Source organism: Carassius gibelio, chromosome B11 (genome assembly GCF_023724105.1).
Source record: "Carassius gibelio isolate Cgi1373 ecotype wild population from Czech Republic chromosome B11, carGib1.2-hapl.c, whole genome shotgun sequence".
NCBI classification, from domain to species: Eukaryota; Metazoa; Chordata; class Actinopteri; order Cypriniformes; family Cyprinidae; genus Carassius; species Carassius gibelio.
In genome coordinates, this window is record NC_068406.1 from 19,183,635 (window position 1) to 19,205,919 (window position 22,285).

The window sequence follows — 22,285 nt, forward strand, 5'->3', positions numbered from 1 at the left end:
ATCCGTGATAGTTTCTGTTCACCACTACATAAGTTCATCCAAATATGACGACTTCTGCTTCTGAGAAACTCGGAAAAATGTGAAAAGGGTCCATTCTATTTATTTAATACATTTAAAGTGTAGACTAAAGAAAGAACGAAATTTGTAACAACTAAGTGTAATGCATTAATTCAATTTCATTAATTAATTATTTAATTAAATAAAAAGCTATCCGGGCAATCTTACCGAAAGTGGTGCCTGCTTCAGGCCTCGACACTGATGACACAATGACAAATCCGAATCCCTCGTTCTCTCCACGTTGGATCTCCACATCGTAGGGCTGGATGGCACTGGGGACCACCGTGTTGTTGCTGCCGCCCCCGCCGCCGCTGCCGATGCCGCTGGTGGAGCCCGAGCCGGAGCTGACCGTGTTGAGGGAGTTCTGGCTGCCCTGAGGCGTGCGCTTCTCCTCGGTCAGAGACGGGGCCTGTGTGCTGCTGTGGTGAGAGGAGGCCGGGGAAGGAGGCATCTCACCATCCACCTTTGCCACTGAGGAGCAAGAGGGTTGGGGGAGGGTTAGGAAGGACACTCGGAGAGATTTATGTTCTGCAAGTCAAGGAGAAACCAGCTCCTCGTCAACCAGCTCGACACGCAAAGGCTTGGACTCAATCACAGTTACGATCAGGACATGTAATTACATTAACCAACTGTCCTCAGATCATTAAAAATTGAGTAATCACCATTTCCTTGGAAGTTTAAAATATCTTGCCCTGCTCTCTTACAATGGTTACACTGGGACTTGTATTCAGGTAGGTGAATTTCAGGTTGTTTCAGGTTGGAAGACTGAAAAAAGGTAACTTATACTTGGAGACCTGACATATGGGACTCAGAGGCCTGCACAGATTAATAAGCCAGAGTCAGCAGGCGTACCCTTATTATCATGTGCCATGAATCTCATTTAAATAAAGTCTGTCTGATAGGAATTGATAATCAGATGCAAAATCCTGCATGATTTACAATTCCACTAGTCATGCTGGTCATTACGTTCGGGTTGTGGAGTGCAATAAGTGCACATTTAAGCCGCAATTAACACTTACTCAGGATTTAACTCTACCCACTGATATGTGTGATATATGACACTGATAGGAAAGAGAACTGATGATCTTCGCTGGTCATAACAATTCCAGAATTCAAAATTAGCATGTACAACCGACAGCTTTTATTTGTACTTGGTGCTCAGAGGGTGCCCGCTTTGTAAGTTAAAAAAGGCAAAAACTAACTAAATGCATGCATTTCAAAAATCTATCTATTCAATAATGCATGGTTAGGTTAAATGCTGGAGAATGCTATTTTGAACTCCGTTCAAATGCATGATCCAAATTAACCCTATGTTCGTTTGTTTTGTTTCTCCAGAACTTCATGTGATGACACATACTTTAAGACATTGAAACAGAAATGGTGACAAAATTAAAACGTAGCTTGACTTTGTGATTGACTCTGGTTTATCTCATCATTATCTCCGCAGGTGACACATTCACATAATGCAAGAAAAACTGCTCAAATAATTCGGTTGCACTTTATTTTACAGTACATATACTTACATGTACTCATAGTGTACTTAGTGTATTTATCTAAGAAAGTTCTGGTAATACAAGGTAACAACATGGGGTAGGGTTAGGTTTAGGGGTAGGTTCAGAGTTAGTACCTAGTTATTACATAGTTATTGAAATTAATATAATAAGTACATAGTATGTACATGGGGAACAGGACTGTAAAATAAAGTGCTACCAATAATTGTGTTTTCATAGGAACAAAATAGATTTTTCAATACAAATGTAAAACAAAGTTTCATGACTTAAACAGACTTTAATGTTTCTCAGCCTGCTTACATCCAAATCCAGTCTTGCGCCTCACGGTCAGGTTGACGTGACCCTGTTTTGCGGCTTGTTGCATGAGTTGAACGACTAGCTGATGGGATTTTCCCACAACAGCCGTTCCATCCACACAAATAAGCTCATCTCCTGATCGCAGACGCCCATCTTCATCGGCAGCTCCATATTTCACAATGTGGCCAATATAAATCTGTACAGTCAGGAGAGACAGACACAGAAAGACAGTTAACAAGAAAAAATCCCCACAACTCACAAATCTTTGCCAAAGTGAACACCACTCCTCGTGGTCCATCACTTTTCAAACTCAGGGTGTCAGTGTGGTGTCAAGGGGATTCATGTTACTCAAACACTGACATTTCTGCTTATTTTATGACTAATTGTTGTGAAATGTTCTCCAAACAGTAAAACCTCTATGGAATTTTTTTTACAGCCCTTTACCAAGTCGAAAAGAGAAGCATTGCAGTATTTCATTCTTGAAGGACTAGAGTCTGAGAAACCGTCTCATCAGTTCAAAGATGTAACATGGCCTCATTAAAGGGAAGAACTGGTGGTCTGAGATATATTTTCTGACTGATCGGGGCTGTACTGCACAGATCAAAGCTTTTGTCAGCCTACACACACAGGGCAGATGCTTTCACTGGGCACAAGCCTCGCCAAAAGCTGAGTGTTTGTATTGCACTGGGTATCATGCACATAAAAAATATAAATATCAGATGAAAAACTTACATTTAAAACTATTACCTTGAACTAAAATAAATTTAAGAACTAAAAAAAAAAGTCAAAGCTAAAATAGAAATAATAAAAATAGAAAAGAAAATAATGTTCAAAATAATAAATTCTATATTTATTAAAACATAAGTAATAGTAAAATAACACGCATAAAATAAAAGGATATATTATGGGACCTTTAACTGGTCACAATTTTCTAACCTTTTTACAACTTCAAAACTAAATACCTTCATCGTTTCATTTTTTAATGGTTATTTATTTATATATAAATTATTTCAATTTTATATATTCTATGTAGACCGTATGACAGCTGCATGAATAATAATTACAAAACGTTTAGCACAAATTGAAATAAAATAGTTTAAATAGTTTTATATCTAAATTACAATTAGCCCTAACCACAAGACTGATTAAACAAATAAATAACTATGATAAATATATAAAAATGAACAAACTGACTAGTACAATACTTGCAGAACTGCACAAATGAGGCCTGCACTCACCGGCTCGCCGGGTTCATTGCCTCCAAGGATCCGGAATCCAAAGCCGGTATCTTTTCTCCACAGGAAAATATCCTGCTCCTGGTAATCAGGTACTGAAAAGGAGGAAAAATAGCTTGAGAACATGATCAATGGACCTGCAGAATGACGCACAAGCTTTGATTTATAACCTAAACCTCCCACATTCAAGAATGGCTGCTGGTTCGAGCGAACGATGTCACTTTAATGATTGCATCTCAAATCTGGAATTTTTTTCTAATTGGTTCACACCAGTGAAGGTGTGATATAATGACTACTCTGCTCAAATGAATTCACATAGCATAATCTGATTATCAGGTATTCCCTTCAGGGAAAATGATAAGCACTGACAAGCATGCTTAAATCTAGATTACAGATCAAGTGAAGCAAAAGACAGAATCCAGAGGTCTTTTGAAGCAGCTGTGCCCTTGAGCTTTACACCACAGCACTTCCACGTCAAATTAGACAGGACGAGCAAACGGCAGAGCTTCCCCCTCTTTTAGACTTGAAGCACTGCAGACATCAGCAATCTGTCAGGTTTTACATTATTGACCCTGTAGCTTTCCAATGCATCACATGATGTTCTGCCAGGGGACATTTATGCCTGTTAAGTAAGAGACAGCTGGAAACGGTTGCTCTGGCCAGAAATTTCTGACGCAGGTTTCCTGGAGATCTTTTTTAAACAAGCTTACTTTTAAGAATGGCCTTCAGTTTGCAAATGCTCTGTGTTTGTGGATCTACTGCGAAGCTATTGTAATGCAGCTGGACGTGCGGAGCAGATGGCAGATACAAGGACCTCCGTCTTCAGTCCAACCAGATGCACAGCAATTTACTGTAACAGAGACAGGAAGCAGAATGGCTCCAGAGCCATACAAAATGTCTGCTGCATGGGCAATTTTCCCATACTGTTCGATCTTCATTAAGCAGCAAGGATGGCTGTGGCAGACTCTGCAAAATGTGCATTATGGCAAAGACAGAACGTCAGCTTAGATTCATTTGCGTTAAAGCCTCTTAATGCAGCTACTCACTGCTCACACTTATTGGACTGAATGTTCTCAAGCTGGTACCTTTCAATCCGTTCAAGGACTGCAACAGTGTAGTCTGATAATGAAACTGACTACCATGAGCTGGTTCTTTTAAGTGATTCAGAAACATACATCCTTCAAAAGTTTGTAAACACGTTTTCATTGCGTTGTTCATTATTGAAATGATATTATCTTTTGACTATTTATTTATTTATTTTATTAAATTATCTTTGGAACTTAATTTTTTCCCAAAAAGGAAAAGTACTTAAAAGAACTGTTAATGGAACCATTTAAAGGAGTGGAATATTTAAGAAATATTTACATTCTTTGCGCTCCCAAGTCCTAACATCTTCTTACTTAAAGGACTTGCTAATGAGAGACACTAACAAAAGCAGAAACAACGAAGACACTCCAAGTAAGCGAAATTTTCCAACCCAAACACTGGAGCACTCAATTCCACAGCCTTACATCTTCTGAAGGATATTCCTGTTAATTAGCCCCTCTGCTCTGGCACACATGAAAGTAGTATTGGATTCACTGTCTTCCACCACTACCAATTATATGCACATTTGTCAAGAGATGTGTTCTAGAGCGCTGAAGCGTGTGAATGCACTGATGGCAGGGAGGAGTGTAATTGGTCAGAAGTGCCTCGCCGTTCACAGTGGATTCTCAATGGCGTGAATGAGTAGGCGAAAGCCAAGTGAAGGAAAGAAGGATTGGGAAAGGCTAATGAATAGCTTTGGAAGTACAGATGACGGGCTCATCTGAACACAGCTCTCTGATCACAACAGACATAGCAGATCCTAACTGACGGCTAATGGTTTACATAAGCTTTGGACAGCTATTTGAATACCCAAAGACTACAGCCGTACTCAAAAGGACGTTTGATGTTAATGGACTACTTGGCGATGTCACTAAATTTAAAAACACAAATTAATGCCTGCTACCTAATATAGAAGATTGAGCAACCATGAGTGGTTAAAAATGATAATTTTGTTTATGCATAAATTCACTATTAAGGCAAGACCCCAAGTTGAATTTAACTCAGCTAAATTTAATATAATAAATTGCCAGCTAAGAAGTTTACTCACCATACTTCCCAAGTTGATCAGTTACATTAAGAATTGATTTTTTTCCCCCATTGCATTACAAGTTTTCTGCTTAAAAAAACTATTTAAAATCCATCAGAAAATTATATACTGCAAAAGTTTGGTATATGCAAGTGCAACTGAAGTGCAGAATACTGAAAGCATCCATTGAAATTGAACTCTATGGATGCAAATAGGTAAAGAACAGGTAAAGCACAATAACATAAACACTTAAAAGTGTATTAAGCATTTTTTTTTTTCACTAGCCTGAAAAAACATTATGAGAAGCCAAATGATCCAAAAACCAACCAAAAGTTGCCTGTAGAGTCTTGCCTTAAAATAAGTGATTGGCAATAATCTTTTTACACCAATGTTAGATAATTTTAATTTCTCCAACAAAAACATTTTTAAGACCCCAAAATGTGAATATTCAGCTAATAGGCAAATCACAATAATCATACAAGGAATCCAGCCTGTTCCCAACCAACCAAACCTGATATCCCATTACAAACCAAATAAAGAAAATAAAGAAGAGACCCAGTGATCCGCTGCCAATGCACCCGCCACCAGAAACCCATATTACTTACGCCTACTTTCATACATGCTCCTGGACTGGGCCCAGATTTTAAAGGGATCAGGTTTCTTCTGGAGAGTTCCGTCTACTGGAGGGTCTTGGGGCAGGCTTGGCAGGGGCTGGGAGGGGGGCGGTGGGGCGGCTGACTCGTTGAGCAGGGCCTGGGAGGCGTGGAGGGGGGAGTCAGTGTGGATGCTGCGCTGACTGGACACGCTGTGCTGGGAGCTGCCCTGACTGTCCTTGCGCTCCAACTGCTGCTGTAGTGGGGCAAAGAAGAGAGGAAACATGAATAGATAAGAAAAAAACACCACAACCTCCAAAGCGCCTTTAAGATGGACTGAAGGAATTGAATAAATGAGGAGCAGGTAAGGAAAAAAAAAACATAAATGAATGATTTGAAGGACACAGTGACGCACAACTGTCCTTACCTCTCCGTCAGGAATTATATTGGCACATTCAATTGCTATTTTAATATTCTGACTCAACTATCATTCAGCCTCACCTTCTCAACCAATACCCTCAAAGCAATTCAACTCATTATTCCAGCTTTAGTTATCATATTTTCTAAGCTTGTTTCATAAAATATGTATGCAGTGAAGCAAGTGATTCCTTTGTATAGACGGTCAGATTTTCCAAAATGTTCATTCTCAAATAAAGCTGGAAAAAATAAGGCTTTGCTCAAACTTAATTAAAAAAAGATTACCAACCAAAATTGCTCTGACAACTTAATTTGTAAAATGTAAACTTCAATAAAAATACTCCTGTTTTTATAATTAATATATAAATGAATTTACATTTGAAATAATGTTTTAATATAATGAATACATCATAATTTAATTATAAAATTCCACTAGCTGGGTCGGGTTATGACATTTATATAGTTCTCTCTTCAACAAAGTCATCTGAAAATCTTTTTAAACCCACGCACACACCTCTGCATCTTTTCGCATCCCAGCACAGCCTACGAATCTGTGCATTAAAGCAGACATCCAGAAAGGAAATAAAGAAGAAATCCAGCAATAAAAATGAAACACAATTCAATAAGTAGCTAATAAATTAATAAACTTTAGAGACACTCGTCTGGCATTGGGGAGACATACAAGCATAGACTCCATTTCAACAAAGTAGAAAAACCCAAGGCTGCCATTTTACCAGAAGAACGCTGATTATTGTTTCTACTATCCACAGACACACTGAGAGCTCAAATCTAACAATTATCATCAACAGGCTGTTGAAGCTCAATCGATTAAAAATAAAAACGCTTTAATGTTATTTAAATCTCTGAAGCTCAATGGATGGAATCCTGCTGGTTTTCTTGTCTTTGGTAAATCATTAGAGGGCTATTACAGGATGCCCATGTGACCAATGAAACCAGCCCTCCACCCAGGGGTGAACACCCCCCTCCCAACCCTGACCACATGGTTTCAGCGTCCACCTCAAAGCATTTGCATTGAAGTGAACATCAGACTCTTTCTGCCAACGTCATTGTAAAACCTCTTTTGAACACTAGACCAATGACACAGATAATGAGCAAAAGGATTTGAAAACAAAGTGAAGAGTAACAACAAAAAAGCCAGAGAAAGTGAGGGGAGAATGAGAATAAAACACCTGTACTCACAAGTTTGGGGCTTTTCTTCGCAGGTGCCACCCCTACAGAGAGCAAAAGAGACAGAAATATTAATTGTGTGCACACAAATACTTCACCTTCCCCACAGGCACAAATCTGAAAGCAATCCCAAGACAGATGGATGACTCCAATCAGGGCGCGTGGTGCGGTGGCAGTCCCCTCTCTCTTTCCGTTTCTTCTCTCGTTCCTTTACTCCGAGGGCAGTGCGGACCGTCCGCATCAGAAGACCGACCCACATTACCCTGATTAAATGCTAAGCAGACCCTGTAGACTTAAAGGGTCTTGCTTATGTAAAACTCAAAAGGAGATATTCAACAGAATGTCCTAGCTGCCCGTTTCCATATAATAAAAATCGACTGACCAACGATGTTGGTCGCCATCCACCGCAAGGAAAAAAAAGCAGCTGGGACATTGTACGAAATATTTCCTTTTACATTCTACGCAAGGTTTACGGACTACATGAAGCCAGGGATCTAATTTCAGGGAGAACGATCCCTTTAAACCCACCAGACACTGCGCGAGAGATGAAGACAGAAAAAGAGGAGAGCGACAGATAGAGAGAACGAACGAACGAGACACAGGAAGAGAAACAGAGAGGAGCTTATGCCCAGACAGGTGCTTAGCTATTACCCATGGAGAAGGAGTCCAAGATACTGAACATTAAATTATAGGCAACGGTCAGTTCTCCTCTTACTGAAACCATCTTCCAGCGTCCCTGCCCCTCGCGATGTTGTTGCCGAAGGATCCTGCATCTAGAGCCAGTCCTTGATTCTCCTGTCTTTTGAGCTTCTCTTTTTTCTCTCCCTCTCCCTCTCTCTCTCCTTCTTTTTTGCCCTCCCCCTCCTTGTTTCGATGTGCATCACCCTCGCTCCGTCCTCATGTGTTTTCTCCTTCTCTCTGTTTCTCTCTCCCCGACGCGAGCGTTCTCGCGCTCGCTTTACCATCATACTCCCTCCTCCAAACACCGTTTCCCTCCCACTTCTACATGCGCCGATGTGCCATCGCCCCCTCCCACGCCTCCATCAGAAAGGTTGCATCTGACAGGCCATGCATAAATTATGCATTCAAGGATAAATAGATGTGCACGTCATTTATAGCAGAGAAAAGCTGGAAACCGTTTTAAAATTGTTTCCACCACAGCAAGATTCATTAGTGTGATCACGCCAAACGCAAGTCTGCTTGTGATTTCGCAGCAGGGTGTGTGTTGCACTGCATGGTGCTATAAGATCCTAAGCACGCGTGTATGTGATCGTTCCTCTGATTCCAGTCTGGCCTGGAAAAAAGGCTGCTTATTGTGAAGCTGTTCCCTTGAGAGCAAGTCGTCTGCGTGTGAGCACGCCCACAGTAACACATATGCGCACTTGCGTCCAGCCTGTCCTGCACACATCGCTCTCTCTTGCAAAGTGCTTCTGCTTCTTATTCTGATACATCTCCAGGTATTCAATCTTCCATTGTCCTTTCTTTCGCAAATTGACCTGCCCCATCAAGCCCTGCCTCCAACCGGACTCATTATCCCCAAAACAAACACGCTCATCCTCTGCAGTCTGCCGCCTCCCTCCTCTCAGACCCTCCCTTTCCTCTCTATTCAGTCTCCACTAGAGTCCATTAATTGTTAAAAGTTATTGCAGCATCTCTACACACCCTTTTTGCAAACACGCTCTCATTTTTTCTCTTCTTTATGTATTCACTTCAAATCTCGCACCACATCGTTTTGTTTGGTACAGTAGTGCATCTTTTCTGAAACCGTTGCTATCATTTGACCTCTGGTCTTAAAGTCACATTTATTTATGTATGTGTACTTTCAATTTGATTCATTTTTACACATTTAAGTTACATCTAATACAACTAATTAAATTTATTTCATAATATTACAGTAATATATGCTCCAAAACTCCTCTATATCTTGGATGACCTAAGGGTGAGTAATTTATTTAGCAAATTTCATGTTTGGGGGAACTATTTCTTTAATTGCCTCTGGGAAATTTATGAAAATGTAATTTGAATAATAACACAGATTATATGTAGACCAGGAATAAGTCATACTTTTATGAACTACCATTAAAGCCTCTCAATTCAATCAAATTCAATTTGTAATATTGAAACATTCAACTTAACGTTGATTCCAATGACCTCAAGTGTAATTTCAGCAATATTTTCCCTGCTCAGAAATACAATTTCACAGTTGCGCAGCAACAAGAAGGCATAAAAAAAGTCTGCAAGTTTAAGAGTGGATCTGTGCGGGTCTGATTTTATAACCCAGTGAGTGTCTGGAGGTTGTTGCTTATAGAGGAGAGATGCTGCCTAATACCTTGTAATCAATCAATCCATTTCACTTTACTGGGCACATAATGGCTTTATCTGAATCCCAAAAAGCAGTGCTGCTTGCTGAATGAAAAGCAAACAAAGTGAGCAATGCATTAAATTTGGATGACTCTTATTGTGATTGCTTCTTAAATCTTGGACCTGTTTCAAATTCTACAGTCATGCAATCTGAGGTAGTTTCAAGACCCTGGCCATTTCCGTTTCTCCTTCCTTAGTGCAGAACTGACACCATCTGAGCTTAACCAGTTCGTTATTTATTCAAAGGCTTTGGCAGAACAGCCGAGAAATGTCAACTGACATTGGTTAGATTTCAGTTTTGCACAATTTTCAGATATTTTGAAAATTAAGTTAAATGATTCAGCTCACACATTCAAACTCAAGTTATCAATATTGTTGGTGTGAGAAACCAAGAGCTCCCTCCATAACTGTGTTGAACATGCCATCGGAGGTCAGCAGGAACACTGGTGACAGGTCAGCATGAACCACGGCTCAGACACAGAGGAGGCTAATAAGCAGGTTTAGCAGGAGAAGATTATGATGCATTGCATGTGCACATGCATGTGCATAAGGGCATGAAGAGAGTGCAGGGTTTGTTCTGGACCCCCTTCCTCGGCCAGGCTGATAGGAACAGATTCTGACAGTCAAGACCATCTGTCAGTGATGCAGTCTGACACCAAAAGAATGAAAGACAGTCTCCCAGGAGCCGCCACAACAGCATGTGAGCCTCTGGTACAGTAATGTCCCCTACTTTAAATTCTCCAGCTGTTAGAAGTTGCTTGTATTCAGATTGGCTGTCAATGTTTTTAACATCCATCAGTTGGGGAGAAAAATACATTTTGAAAGCTATTCCAACTAAACAATTTTCATAGAACTGGAATGATAAAAAAAAAAAAAAAACTCAATAGGCAGTTATCATTGCTCATTGTGAATGGCCCTTATTAAAATGAATAATTTTATCCAATAATACATTTTGACAAGTTTTGTGATAAATCCAAGATGGCATTTCAATGGAGTGAAATGTAACTTCTAAATACATTTAATTGAGTACTGTAAAGTTTTAATAAAAATTATTTTAATGTAAGATGTTGGACAAAGAGAAATTTTGATAATAAATACAATTCACTCAATCCTAAACAATCATTTGAATTCAATTGTCTCCCATGCATACTGTTATTTGTGTAATTGCTGGCAATGTAGAGTGTTTCAAATTGTCCTCCTGACAGTCACAAAATGGCCTTATAATACAACTCCCTGCACACTATGTATAACACAGCTTATTGTGTGTACATTAGAATAGTCTTAAACTGACATGGCCTGCAATTGGAGGTGGCAGGGCATGAGGTGATGCTAAAATGGTCCTGCGCGCGCACACACACAGAGAGAGAGAGAGAGAGAGATTCAGCTCTGATGGCTATTGAACTACTTCCCCTCCATTGCTTGTGTGGATTCAGTAGGTCCACACAAACATGTCAATCAAATCATTCAAGGGTAACACGTCATGAAAGAATAAATGCAGAGTGGACTTGAAAACACCTGTCTGTCTCTGTCTGTCCTCACTGCCTGCTGGAATTTGTTCCAGAATGTGATGCGCCTGCATGTTGTGCGAGAGACAGACCCCTCCGCTTCATCATTTTAACAGGAAACCCCACCGCAAAGTGCAGCAGAGCATCGTCATGGAAACAAGGTGTGAAATCGTGTGATTGGTGGGTTCTATGCTTCACCCTTCAGTAAGCCAAAGGGTGAGCAGTCAGGAAGAAGACGCTCCTCACAACCATTATCTAAAAACTGATTCTTCACCAAAAACCTCTTGATTTAATACAGAGCCAGGACTCCAACTTCTTTTGGACCACTGGGTATTTGTCTGCAGCTCCATTTATTTTTGCTGCTGGACTATTCAGCAAAAATTAATGCAAAAAGGTCAAAAAAAAAAAAAAAAAAAAAAAACAACCTTGCAGGAATGCTTCCCTCTAAACATTAAATCAATTTACTTTCATACACATCACTAATCTCACGCTTGTTTATCTTCCACTAGCTGTATTTGTCCAGCCAGAAATGAAAAACTAGACAGCGATGCTGTTTCATCCTTAAAAGACCAGCTTAGATTAATTTCCCTGCTGATTTAAGGGCCGTTCACACCAAGAACAATAAGTGTAATGAATGATAGTACTAATGTTTGATAATCTTTCTCATTCTTTGACAACAGGAATGTCCACACCACACAACAATAACCACATGAAGAAACAACAGTCGGAATCACTTTCAAACTGACAAAGAATGATCAATCAAAATTCTCCTATCTTTAATAAGATGAAGCGTTTAAAGAGGTAGACGACATAACCGTTGGTTCGGATAAATGGCTATAAAGTTATCATTAAGCTGATGGTCTTCACTTTATGCTTTCTGACAATTCTTCTATGATTTGAGTGATTAAGAGGAAAGCAACTTGAAAGTGTATTAAAGGTGCTGTAGGGAACTTTTGTGAAAAAATATTTTTTACATATTTATTAAACCTGTCATTATGTCCTGACAGTAGAATATGAGACAGATAATCTGTGAAAAAAAATCCCCTTTGCGATTCTTCATAGACATAAACAGAGAGAAGTAGTTCCGGCTACGATGTTCTTCCGCAAGACGCAAGCAGTTCTGTTTATTAACCACTAGAGCATCAAAAGTTTCCTACCGCAGCTTTAATATTCACTGGGAATATTTGCAGTGACTTTCAATCTTTGAATTTAGAGACTTAAAATAGAATATTTGTAAACTTATTCACACAACTCGCAAAAAGTGATTTGTTATTATTCCCTGTCATCTTAAAGGACTTTATTTTACTTTACTAGCACACATTCTTGATGTAAACAATTAATCCATGCAAGTTAATCTGTTCGCTCTGGAATGGCATTCCTTTTCTGATGACATCAGTTTGACGGCTTGGGCAGAATATCCTTAAACATACCCCTCCAATGGTTAGATTGCTATGAGTGAGAGACAGAGATGAGGAGCACAAACATTAAACTATGCCCTCTATTCAATATTTTGTTTCAGTTGGAAACACTTCACCACACTGAAATAAAGTCAGCATTAATTCTGGTTCAAGCTGACTTTAATGACAGTAGGTGAGAACAGCGACTCGACAAATGTGTGTTTCACTCTTGGAGCGAATAGTTTAACGTTTTATTATTTTTTGTGTGTTTTCATTTCCCTCTTGGTGGGGATAAGCCTTAACACACTTATTTGGATGCTTGGAGTAGCAGCTAATGAGACCAGACTAGCCGATGCCTGAGTAGAAGCCGGTTTCATATTTGCTGGGGAAATCGAGATGTGCGCTGTCATTGCTGATTGATGACTCATAAAGGGAGAAGATCAGATAGTAGTGTGCACCTTTTCATTTCATCACACGATCTACAGTATAGCCAAAGCATCCCTTACTCTCTTTTTCAAAGCTCCAGCAGCAGAAATGTCCTTCTACATGTCGCAGCACTACCGATTCCACCCTGACAAAAATCCATAAACATACACACTTCAAGGAGACAGAATGGACCTTTGGGCCACTGACTCAAAGCCATGATGCATTCAGCTCACAAACACACATTGTGTTGAACTGATTACCCTGGGCACAACAGATGCATAAATGTTCTTTATTCTGAGCATTTGCAAGTGTGACATTTCGACCTGAACAGCCGAGAATTGTCTAAGGGAAAAAACTGACAGCGGTCAAGCCTCACGGGAGAAAAAAAAAGTCTATGATGGCAGCCCAACGTTGGAAACCACAGGTTTGTTTTTATGCTCTGTCAAGCATAACAGAAGATCATAATTAATGCTTGGTTTTTAAAGGAATATTTTCTGTGTTCAGTTTTCTGGGTACTACATTACTAAAAGTTATGACTTAAATAGTTAAGAGTTGAAATTACAAAAATTTTAACAGAATAATTAATGTAAGTGCTTTTATAAAATATCAAGCTTCATATTTCTGCTTTAACACTTAAAAAAAATAGCCCCATTCACTTTCATATGTCTCATGATTATAATTTTTTTAATATTAATAACCTTATAATTTATTGATTTTTTTGTGCAAATTTTATCAAATTATTTAAAAATGAATATAGTTAAAATTATTTAAATATTCACTTTCCTTTGTGGGAATCAATATTATCCTGTGAAAGCTGTTGATTGAGTTTAACCTGCATTTAACCCAAAATAGTTCCTTAAGGAAAGCCACAGTGTTACAGTGCAACAGCCCGGTTTTAATGTGCAAGTAAAATGTTCAAACAATGATGTACCAGTAATAAAGCTTTAAGACCACCCACCTAACCTGCTGGACCAGAGGCACAAAAAATGGACAAAAACTAAAATGAAGATCAAGTGAAGCCAAACCATCTACAGATCTAGATCTATATATGAGTCAATTATCCAGAGAACCAGCAGAGCCATAGTGCATTTCCCACATTGAGAAATGGGTTTTAATAGGCCAAACATGGTGCAGAGTCAACATGTGAGTATATGTGCACATGTGTGTGTGTGTGTGTGTGTGTGTGTGTGTGTGTGTGTGTGTGTGTGTGTGTGTGTGTGTGTGTGTGTGTGTGTGTGTTTAAATGAATAAAGAGACACAAATCATGTTTCTACCCATTAGCTTTTTCTTCGGACTCTACTCTAATTGGTAGGCCAGCGATGGGTGAGTGTTGATGAAAAAGGATGGTCTGTCTGTGTGTGTGTGTGTTTGTGTGTGTGTCTGCTTATGTGTGGTAGGATATGCTGCATGACATCAAGGCCAGTAATTAAAGGTAAGATGTGAGCACAGAGAATACTTAAAACATCCCATACACATTTGAGAGACTTTAGAGAACATCTTTGGTTTGAACTTGGATTACTTAAAGGACAATTAAAAAGGTTTTGACATAAATGTTTTATCTTTTTACCCTAAGGCCCACATATATTGTTAGTAAAGGTATTTTGCACCAAAACAGTCATGGTTTAGAATTAAATTATCATTACCCACCCTCGCTCTGACCTTTTGCAGCTTTAAGATTTATAAATTAACATTTTGCAAATGTTAGCAAAACATAATTTGAAGGAATATATATACACACACACACACAATTATAATTAAATTGTAATTATAATTAATTGTAATTTATATTTTGTTTAATTATTATTTACACAGCAGAAAAATATATCTAGTTATACTTTAAGCCATATAGATATAAAACAGAGCATTTCTGTCCTGCTATCTTATTCTGTGTAATTCATAAATTACACTACAGGTTGTGTGACGTCAGTTCAGTAGGCCGTCAAATCCTGGAGGACGATTTGGCTTTACTGAAATAGCAAGGCGGCAGCTCTATTGATGAGCCATAAAAGATATAAGCACTGCACACACTTTTGTTTACATGCTGGTAACTGTCCCAAATGATAAATGGGGATGTTTTAATACAACAGGCTCTGGCCTTGCAATTGGCATGCAGCAATTTCCTGGCCCTGTTAAAAGCACTTACACAAGACGGATAAAAGTGCTTTCAATTCATCAAATTAATAATCCGAGTGCCAGGCTCTGACTGAATGCACTGAGAACAGGGAAAACAGGATTTTAAAGTTCTGAAAGACCTCGGGATTTGTGTGCGCAAAATTCTTGGGGTAATTCTCTCAAACTGCAACTTTCTATGAGATGTAACTTGTTTCTTTAACAGTGGTATTCAGTGTTTTCTATCATTTTACACACACACACACACACACACACACACACACACACACACACACACACACACACACACACATACACGTCTCTCCTTTCTGCTTAGTCTGTTTTCTTGGTTTCTTTCACTCTCTCTTGCCATCTTTAAGGCTGAGGATTTCCACCAGTAGCAGGTAACCACGACATTCCCATCTCAGCTTCTTCCCCCAAAATTCAAGAGAAAGAGAGAAAGCTGTGTGGTGGTATCAGATGAGTGTTAACAGACAGCTGATTTTGGCAGGTCTCAAGGGAAAAGACCTCTCACCTGAGACTGTCTCTGTCTGGACACTTTTGTGTCACTCTCTCTACATCTGCAGTGCATGAGCTCTCATTCAGGAACTCATTCTTCCTTTTTTGTGGTTTCTTTTACGTTTACTTCCTTCTCTACACTCGAGTGGCAAGACTTTTAAAAATCTGCATAAAGTCAGGTCCATATTGCAGGACCCTGTTCAAATTCCCATGCACAAGAAAACAACAGCAGAGTCAGAAAAAGCTAGAAAGAAAGCTTACTAGATTTGTAAAAGCAGAAGCTCCCACTTAAACAGGAAACAGCGGCCAACCAGAAACTGTTCTGGGAGATTAGACATTTGTTTGATAAGGATGCATATCATACATTAATGTTCAAGTTTGGGGTTAGGGTTTGAAGTATTTAATACTTTTAATCAGCAAAGATGCATTACATTGATCAAACATGATAGTAAAGACATTTACGATGCTACAAAAGATTTCTTTAAAAAACAAATGCTGTTCTTCTGAGTCTGTTTTCAACATTGATAATAATGAGAAATGTTTCTTGAGCATATTAATCATTCTTAGAATATTTTCTGAAGGATCATGTGACACTGAAGACTGAAGTAATGGTGGCTGAAAATTCAGCTTTGCCATCACAGGAATCAACATTTATATTTTAATTAATAAATTAATAAAATTGTATTTAATTGATTATATTTTTTAAACAGTAATATCATTCACAACATTACTCTTTTTACCGTATTTTTGATCAAATGGATGCATCCTTGGTAACAAATAAAAGAATTATATACTTTTTTATCTTCTCGACCCCACAATCTATTTAGAAATGTACTAAATAGTACAGAATTTTTATATCAACTACTTATCGGTTATCAGCCATAATATAAAAATAATTATTGCTTAATGGCATCTTTCAGAAATCTTTTATCTGTGGAGTCTAATGATGCCATAAACCCTGTAAGCTTTGACTAACAGAGCTTAGAACGTTTTCACTTGCAAGTGCCTGCTGTGAAAGCATTCTTTTATTGCTTTTTGATAACATTTAAAATCATAATTTCCTTGTGAGCTCACCTCTTTGCACCAGCATGGTCACCTCACTGCCTTTAGGGCACTTGCTGAGCAGATCGACCACCTGATTGTGCGTCAGGTTCTGCACATTCCTCTTGTTAACCTCCACGATGATGTCACCCTCCCTCAGGCCTCTGCATCGTGGGTAATCCACTATCTGCTTCACTCGCTGGCCTCCCCCAGACGGGCTGTCTGCTATTGTGAAGCCAAATCCTTTGTCACCCTTCTCCATGTGGACAGTAATGAGCTCGGGCTGGGTTGCGATCGAAGACGCCAATGTCACCACATCGCTGGGATAACCGTGAGAGCCATTGGAAGCCACCTCTGCTGAAGGGCTGTTGGGGCGAGGTGGGTCGCTGGAGCCATTCAAACTACCACCGCCAACTGTAGTTTCACTCCCGTGGCTTGATGGCGAATCGTAACTTTCTTTTCCATTGACAATGATGGGCTCCTTGTCCAGAATGGCCACAGAAGTCACCAGGCTGGTGTTGGGGTCATCAGGGTCAAATGGTAAGGGGTAGCCACGGCAAAGTTCAAGGTCGACCATAGAACCGATAGGGATGGACTGGAATATCTTCACAACCTGGGCATGTGTGTAACCCAACACGCAAGTGTCGTTCACACTCACGATAACGTCACCTGTGGGAACAAAACAAACCAGGTGTTGGCCCAAGAACGAAGACAACTCAAAGATGTGTTATGAGACCAAAGTTTTCAATTGTACCTGTTTCCATCTTTCCATCTAGAGCGGCTGGTCCATCAAGCACCAGACTCTTAATCTGCAGGAACTCGTCTGGTTCGTCTCCTCCTACCACGGTGAAGCCAAACCCACGCCTACTCTTCTTCAGCTTGGTGTTAATGAATGTCCCCTTCAGTTCTGCAGGGTTCCTTGTGAAAAATGGCTTCCCTCCTGCAGTAAGAAAAGCATTGCACTAGTTTGTGAGCTATAGGAATATGCAAAAGTAAATCTGTTGGCCCCTCTATATTAGATGGTTATGGATTGATACCTCTGAGTATTGCAAATCTTAAGAACATTTTGAGTTTCAAAATCTGTAGTTAACTTTACCAACCACAGTGTAATTAAATTGCCTTGACAAAAGCAGCATTTTTGTATATGTCTGCTTGTCTGTCTGTCTGTCTACCCATTTAGCAACTAAGTGATCTATCTATCTATCTCTTACATAAACATTGATCTGTCTTACTTTAATCTATGATTTTAATGTCATGTCAACATCATGAGATTAATTGGTGAAATAACTGTTTTGCATCATCATAGTTGTACAGCAAAATGGCAAAATGAATGTTAGTAGATGCACCAGCTGGCTATCAGTCCTAGATCAGAGCAAAACTGCTGTTAGTACAAGATACAAGTTAGAATGAGAGGAGAGAATGGAGGAGCGAACACAGAAGAAGAAGCCAATCACAGGCTAGAAAGATGACGTATGATTTGTTCATCATGGTTTGTTTTGACAGAAGAATTGGTGAAAGCTGCAGAGATACCCTAAGGAGAGAGACACACTGTACACTGAATGCAAATGACTGGACTTGATAAAGATATATGTATGCATGAGGGAAAACATGACAGACAGAGAAACAGAGCTGTCCATAACACAGTAAAATCTAAATGCACACATATGCACAAAATTAATATACATTGGGGTCCAAAAGTCCGCTAGTGTAAATGTATGTGTGTATTTCTATTTTCTAATTTAATACTGATTTTTCATTTCAGATTATATTGCGAACATACCAATTTGAGTGACAAAGATTTCAATTTGATTCTGAATTCCAGAATTTCTATGGAGCTATTATAAGTCCACTGTACAGAATCTTAAAACTGTTTGTTTGTGTGTGTGTGTGTGTGTGTGTGTCTGTACGTATACGTATATATACACACACATATGTCCAAGGTCATCTTTTTCTAACATATTCATATTTTTAAGAGCATAAGCACTGGCTGAATTTTAATGCATCAAATCATTACTGATACAATCTTTTGAAACGACAGCATTTCTCTTCATCCTTGACTTTGACCATAATGCATCTTTTGTATCTAACATTTTAGAAAGCCACCACAGAAATTGAACAAGTGCCCACATCAAGACACCAGAGAGAAATGGAACATGGTGTGAAGAAAAATGCATTATCTTCCACACAAAAAAAGAGTGTTTACAATCTTTAAATAAGCAGCTTATCAGCAAGTGTTCAAACAACACAGGGACGGACGAGACAGAGAGCTGAGGGAAGGAAGACTTGGAAAAAGTGAAAAGGAGTGAGTGAAAAGTGAATGTCCACAGAGGAATACGGCACGCACGGGTGTGTATGTGTTTGTTACAAACAAAAAAAGGAGGCAGCACATACGTTTAGCCCCCAGTTGGGGTGCTAGTGGAGGGGCGATGCCGGGTTCTCTGTAAGTCTCTTGGTGGTTAGCAGCATAGCTCGCTAGCGGTGCTCCTGGCGAATGCTCCTCTATCCATTCTGAAAGAGTGAAGGGTGCACTTCCTTTTTCGTGTGTCTCTCAAGCCAGTCGCATTTCCTGTCTATTCAAACTAATACTGAGGCTGTGCAGCTGCCAGGTTTTACACCTTTAGAGCCCCCATGGTGTCTTAACTTCCTCTAAGTATAAAACTTGCATACTGTCAGCACTGTATCACAATCACGGGCAGAATATGAGATACTTTTGGACTTGAGGGAGAAGTTATTAGATAATCAAGAAAGCAATATTCAGCTGAGTTGGCTGGGAACAAGATCAAGGACATGTCCCAGCATGGCAACCTGCATTTGAGTAGAACTTTCTAAAGAATGAGTAGCCTTTAACATGAGCTCATAATTCATTTTCTTAAGGGTAAAGTTCCAAACTTGTATGACTTTCAGAATCAAAATCAGTTTATTAGCATTGTTTATTAGTAAAGATTCTGTTCTTTTGTTTTCAAAAATGGTGACAGAATTATTGGGTGAATTATTCTTTTAAGAAAGTAAATGAAGTTGATGAGCTAATTTTGACTTTAAAGGCTACTTTTTAAATATTTAATATTAACATTAAGGAAGAAAAATGGATTGCAAATGTTATTTGATGTTGACATAAATAATGGATTCCCCTTGTTATTAACTAGGAATAAAATTAATAAACAAGTTAAACAAAAAAAAAAAAGACAAACTAGCCTAAACCATTATCATTTATTCATTAAAATGCATGAAGTCTTGTGTACTGAAATAAAAATAAAAAATCACCTGTATCCACTTGATGTTAGGCTTCTCTTTTTGTTTTCTTTCAAGAATTAAACATTGATGAAAAAAAACCTAACGCACTGTTTTCAGCAGTAATAAATCAGTGAAATAGCTAAATTAAATGAATTAAAAAAACTTAAGCCATGGAAAGATTTACTGTAATCCCAAAACCAAAGCTGCAACAAAACTCTAAATTAAAAACACGGACAATCAGAAACGTGTAAAAGAAAAAAAGAAAATGAAAATGGAGGCATGTTGGGCCTGAAACGAACCTCGGATATACCGCTCACCTTCAGCGGGCTGAGACTGCTCCAGTTGCTTCTTCCTTTTAGCCTCCAGAATTGGGTTTTCATACTGCGTCTTCCTGTTAATATGGCTGGGAGGTGGAGAAAAGGGAGAGAGTGAGAAAGAGAGAGAGAGAGGTGATAAAGATGAGCGAGTAGAGGACACAGTCAATAACAGAAACAGGAAATAGAATGAGAGGGCAGGTAAAGGTTGAGCATAAGGAGAACAGGTAAGCGGACGCGAAATAAAGTGAATTAATTCAGAGAAAAAGCAATAACAGAGGCTTAAACTATGGCTGGAAGCCTCTGCATTCATTTAAAATTCATTTCAAACTGAGGGGCAAAAAAGTGTGCTATTCTCTCTCATCTTCTGTTCTTAATAGCAAAATCTCTTCACCAGACTAGACAAGCTCAACAGCCTAAAATAAAACTCTTTTACCAAAAAAATACAGATTGCGCCCAGCTGCGATCCAGGCCACTTGCACAATTTACTAGGCAAATACTGCTCAAAACGTATGTAGACATCTCCAAAGACAAAAACTGGAAGGCTTCCTGCCTCTGAGGTATTGCTTTGAAACAACATCAAAACACATGAATGCATTCATATTTATGTGCTACAAACCCAAGGGTCCCTCTGAAGGGGAGGGAAAGAGAGAGAGAGCAAGATTTCAAATAGTAACAGTAACAAAGGGTGCGCACAGCCGAAACAGAACAGACCCAATCAAAAAGATGGCGGTTGCTTCTTTCATGCTTCAGGATGATGTCATATATTAAAGATGATTTGACGGTAATATTGATGAGTCACTTACTCAACATAATACACCCCGTACACTGGATCATCAATTTTCTCCCAGCCTGAGGGCAGCTCTGGAAACGAAGCAAAACAGAAGACATTTTCAGCTCATTAGAACTCATTTAATGAGGCTTTTATCAAGTCCTTTGGAAAATGATGTCTTGATTTTTCAACCAATTCAAATTCAAGAGGTTTCAAACGAACAAGCTAGACGTTTAAAAACTATAATGACCATTTGAAGTAGATTATATAATTACTATGCAAAGCATCATTTTTTAAAAACTTTGCCATTCAGAATTCTGGATTCTGATTGGTTGCCAGATGTTCTAAGGTGTTGGTTATTGTTATATTACTTTTATGTGTTATTTTTATGATGTCAAAGAGATATATAGTCTACCACAGAAAAAAAGTTCTAAAGAAAACCAAAACAGAAAACACTATTTTTTCCTTTCATGAAGGAGAGAACAAAACCATCCCCTACAGTTAAAGTGATGGTTTTGAGTCTATAAAAGAGCATTGAGTGACTCATTTGAACTAGCAATCACGGCTTGATGCTGAATCAGTGTTTTTAACAAGAATTATAACAACATAAACACAGGTTAACCGTGATATAAAGAACAATAACTGATCAATACGACTCAGATTTAATCAAATGTAATGAAAACTCTTCAAGAAATATCCAAGGACCTCCATATTAAGTGAGACATTAGACTAGAGATACAGAATATGCTATAACAGTAAAAAGTTTGTGTACAGGTCTGTCATTCGTCTCCAAAGACATAGCTCTCTGACAAATCCTCGTTGTGATATTTACATAAACAGCAGATAAGTTCCCCCGGCATTTACAAATCTCTTGAACTGGGAACCAACAAAAAAACGAACCGCACCAAATATTTCAGGCAAGGTTGACAAGTGTGCAAAAACAACAGAAGATACTCAGAGTTTTGATGGCGACGCTCTTAAGGCAAAACGATACACAACATGTCTTCGCTAGAATAACAGAATAATCATGAAAAGGCTCAGCGGCGTTTGACATTGAAATGTGCTTTCATGCATATGAAAATATTGCTTTCTTTACAATGGCAATGCCTGAAATGTCATAGCACCTGGGACACAGAGCTTTTGTATTAGCATAAAGCCTGCAGCACACAGGAAATTCATTACAACACCACCCATAAAGA

The 22,285-nt window shown here is 38.9% G+C and overlaps 1 protein-coding gene across 16 annotated transcripts in view; it reads right to left on the bottom strand.

The window, feature by feature from the left end:
• LOC127967998 (membrane-associated guanylate kinase, WW and PDZ domain-containing protein 1) overlaps positions 1–22,285 on the bottom strand; it is a 118,738-nt gene that overhangs the window by 12,750 nt on the left and 83,703 nt on the right. For 6 of the 16 annotated variants that reach the window (XM_052568797.1, XM_052568792.1, XM_052568796.1 and 3 more), the window contains 10 exons: positions 21,121–21,178; positions 20,300–20,403; positions 19,161–19,277; positions 17,524–17,709; positions 16,803–17,438; positions 7,424–7,455; positions 5,819–6,062; positions 3,104–3,195; positions 1,869–2,061; positions 226–528 (listed from right to left, as the gene is read on the bottom strand). In XM_052568797.1, coding sequence (XP_052424757.1) covers positions 226–528; positions 1,869–2,061; positions 3,104–3,195; positions 5,819–6,062; positions 7,424–7,455; positions 16,803–17,438; positions 17,524–17,709; positions 19,161–19,277; positions 20,300–20,403; positions 21,121–21,178 — 1,965 coding nt within the window. The remainder of the gene's footprint in view (positions 1–225; positions 529–1,868; positions 2,062–3,103; positions 3,196–5,818; positions 6,063–7,423; positions 7,456–16,802; positions 17,439–17,523; positions 17,710–19,160; positions 19,278–20,299; positions 20,404–21,120; positions 21,179–22,285) is intronic. The other 10 variants (XM_052568802.1, XM_052568799.1, XM_052568800.1 and 7 more) reach the window with 5 other exon arrangements.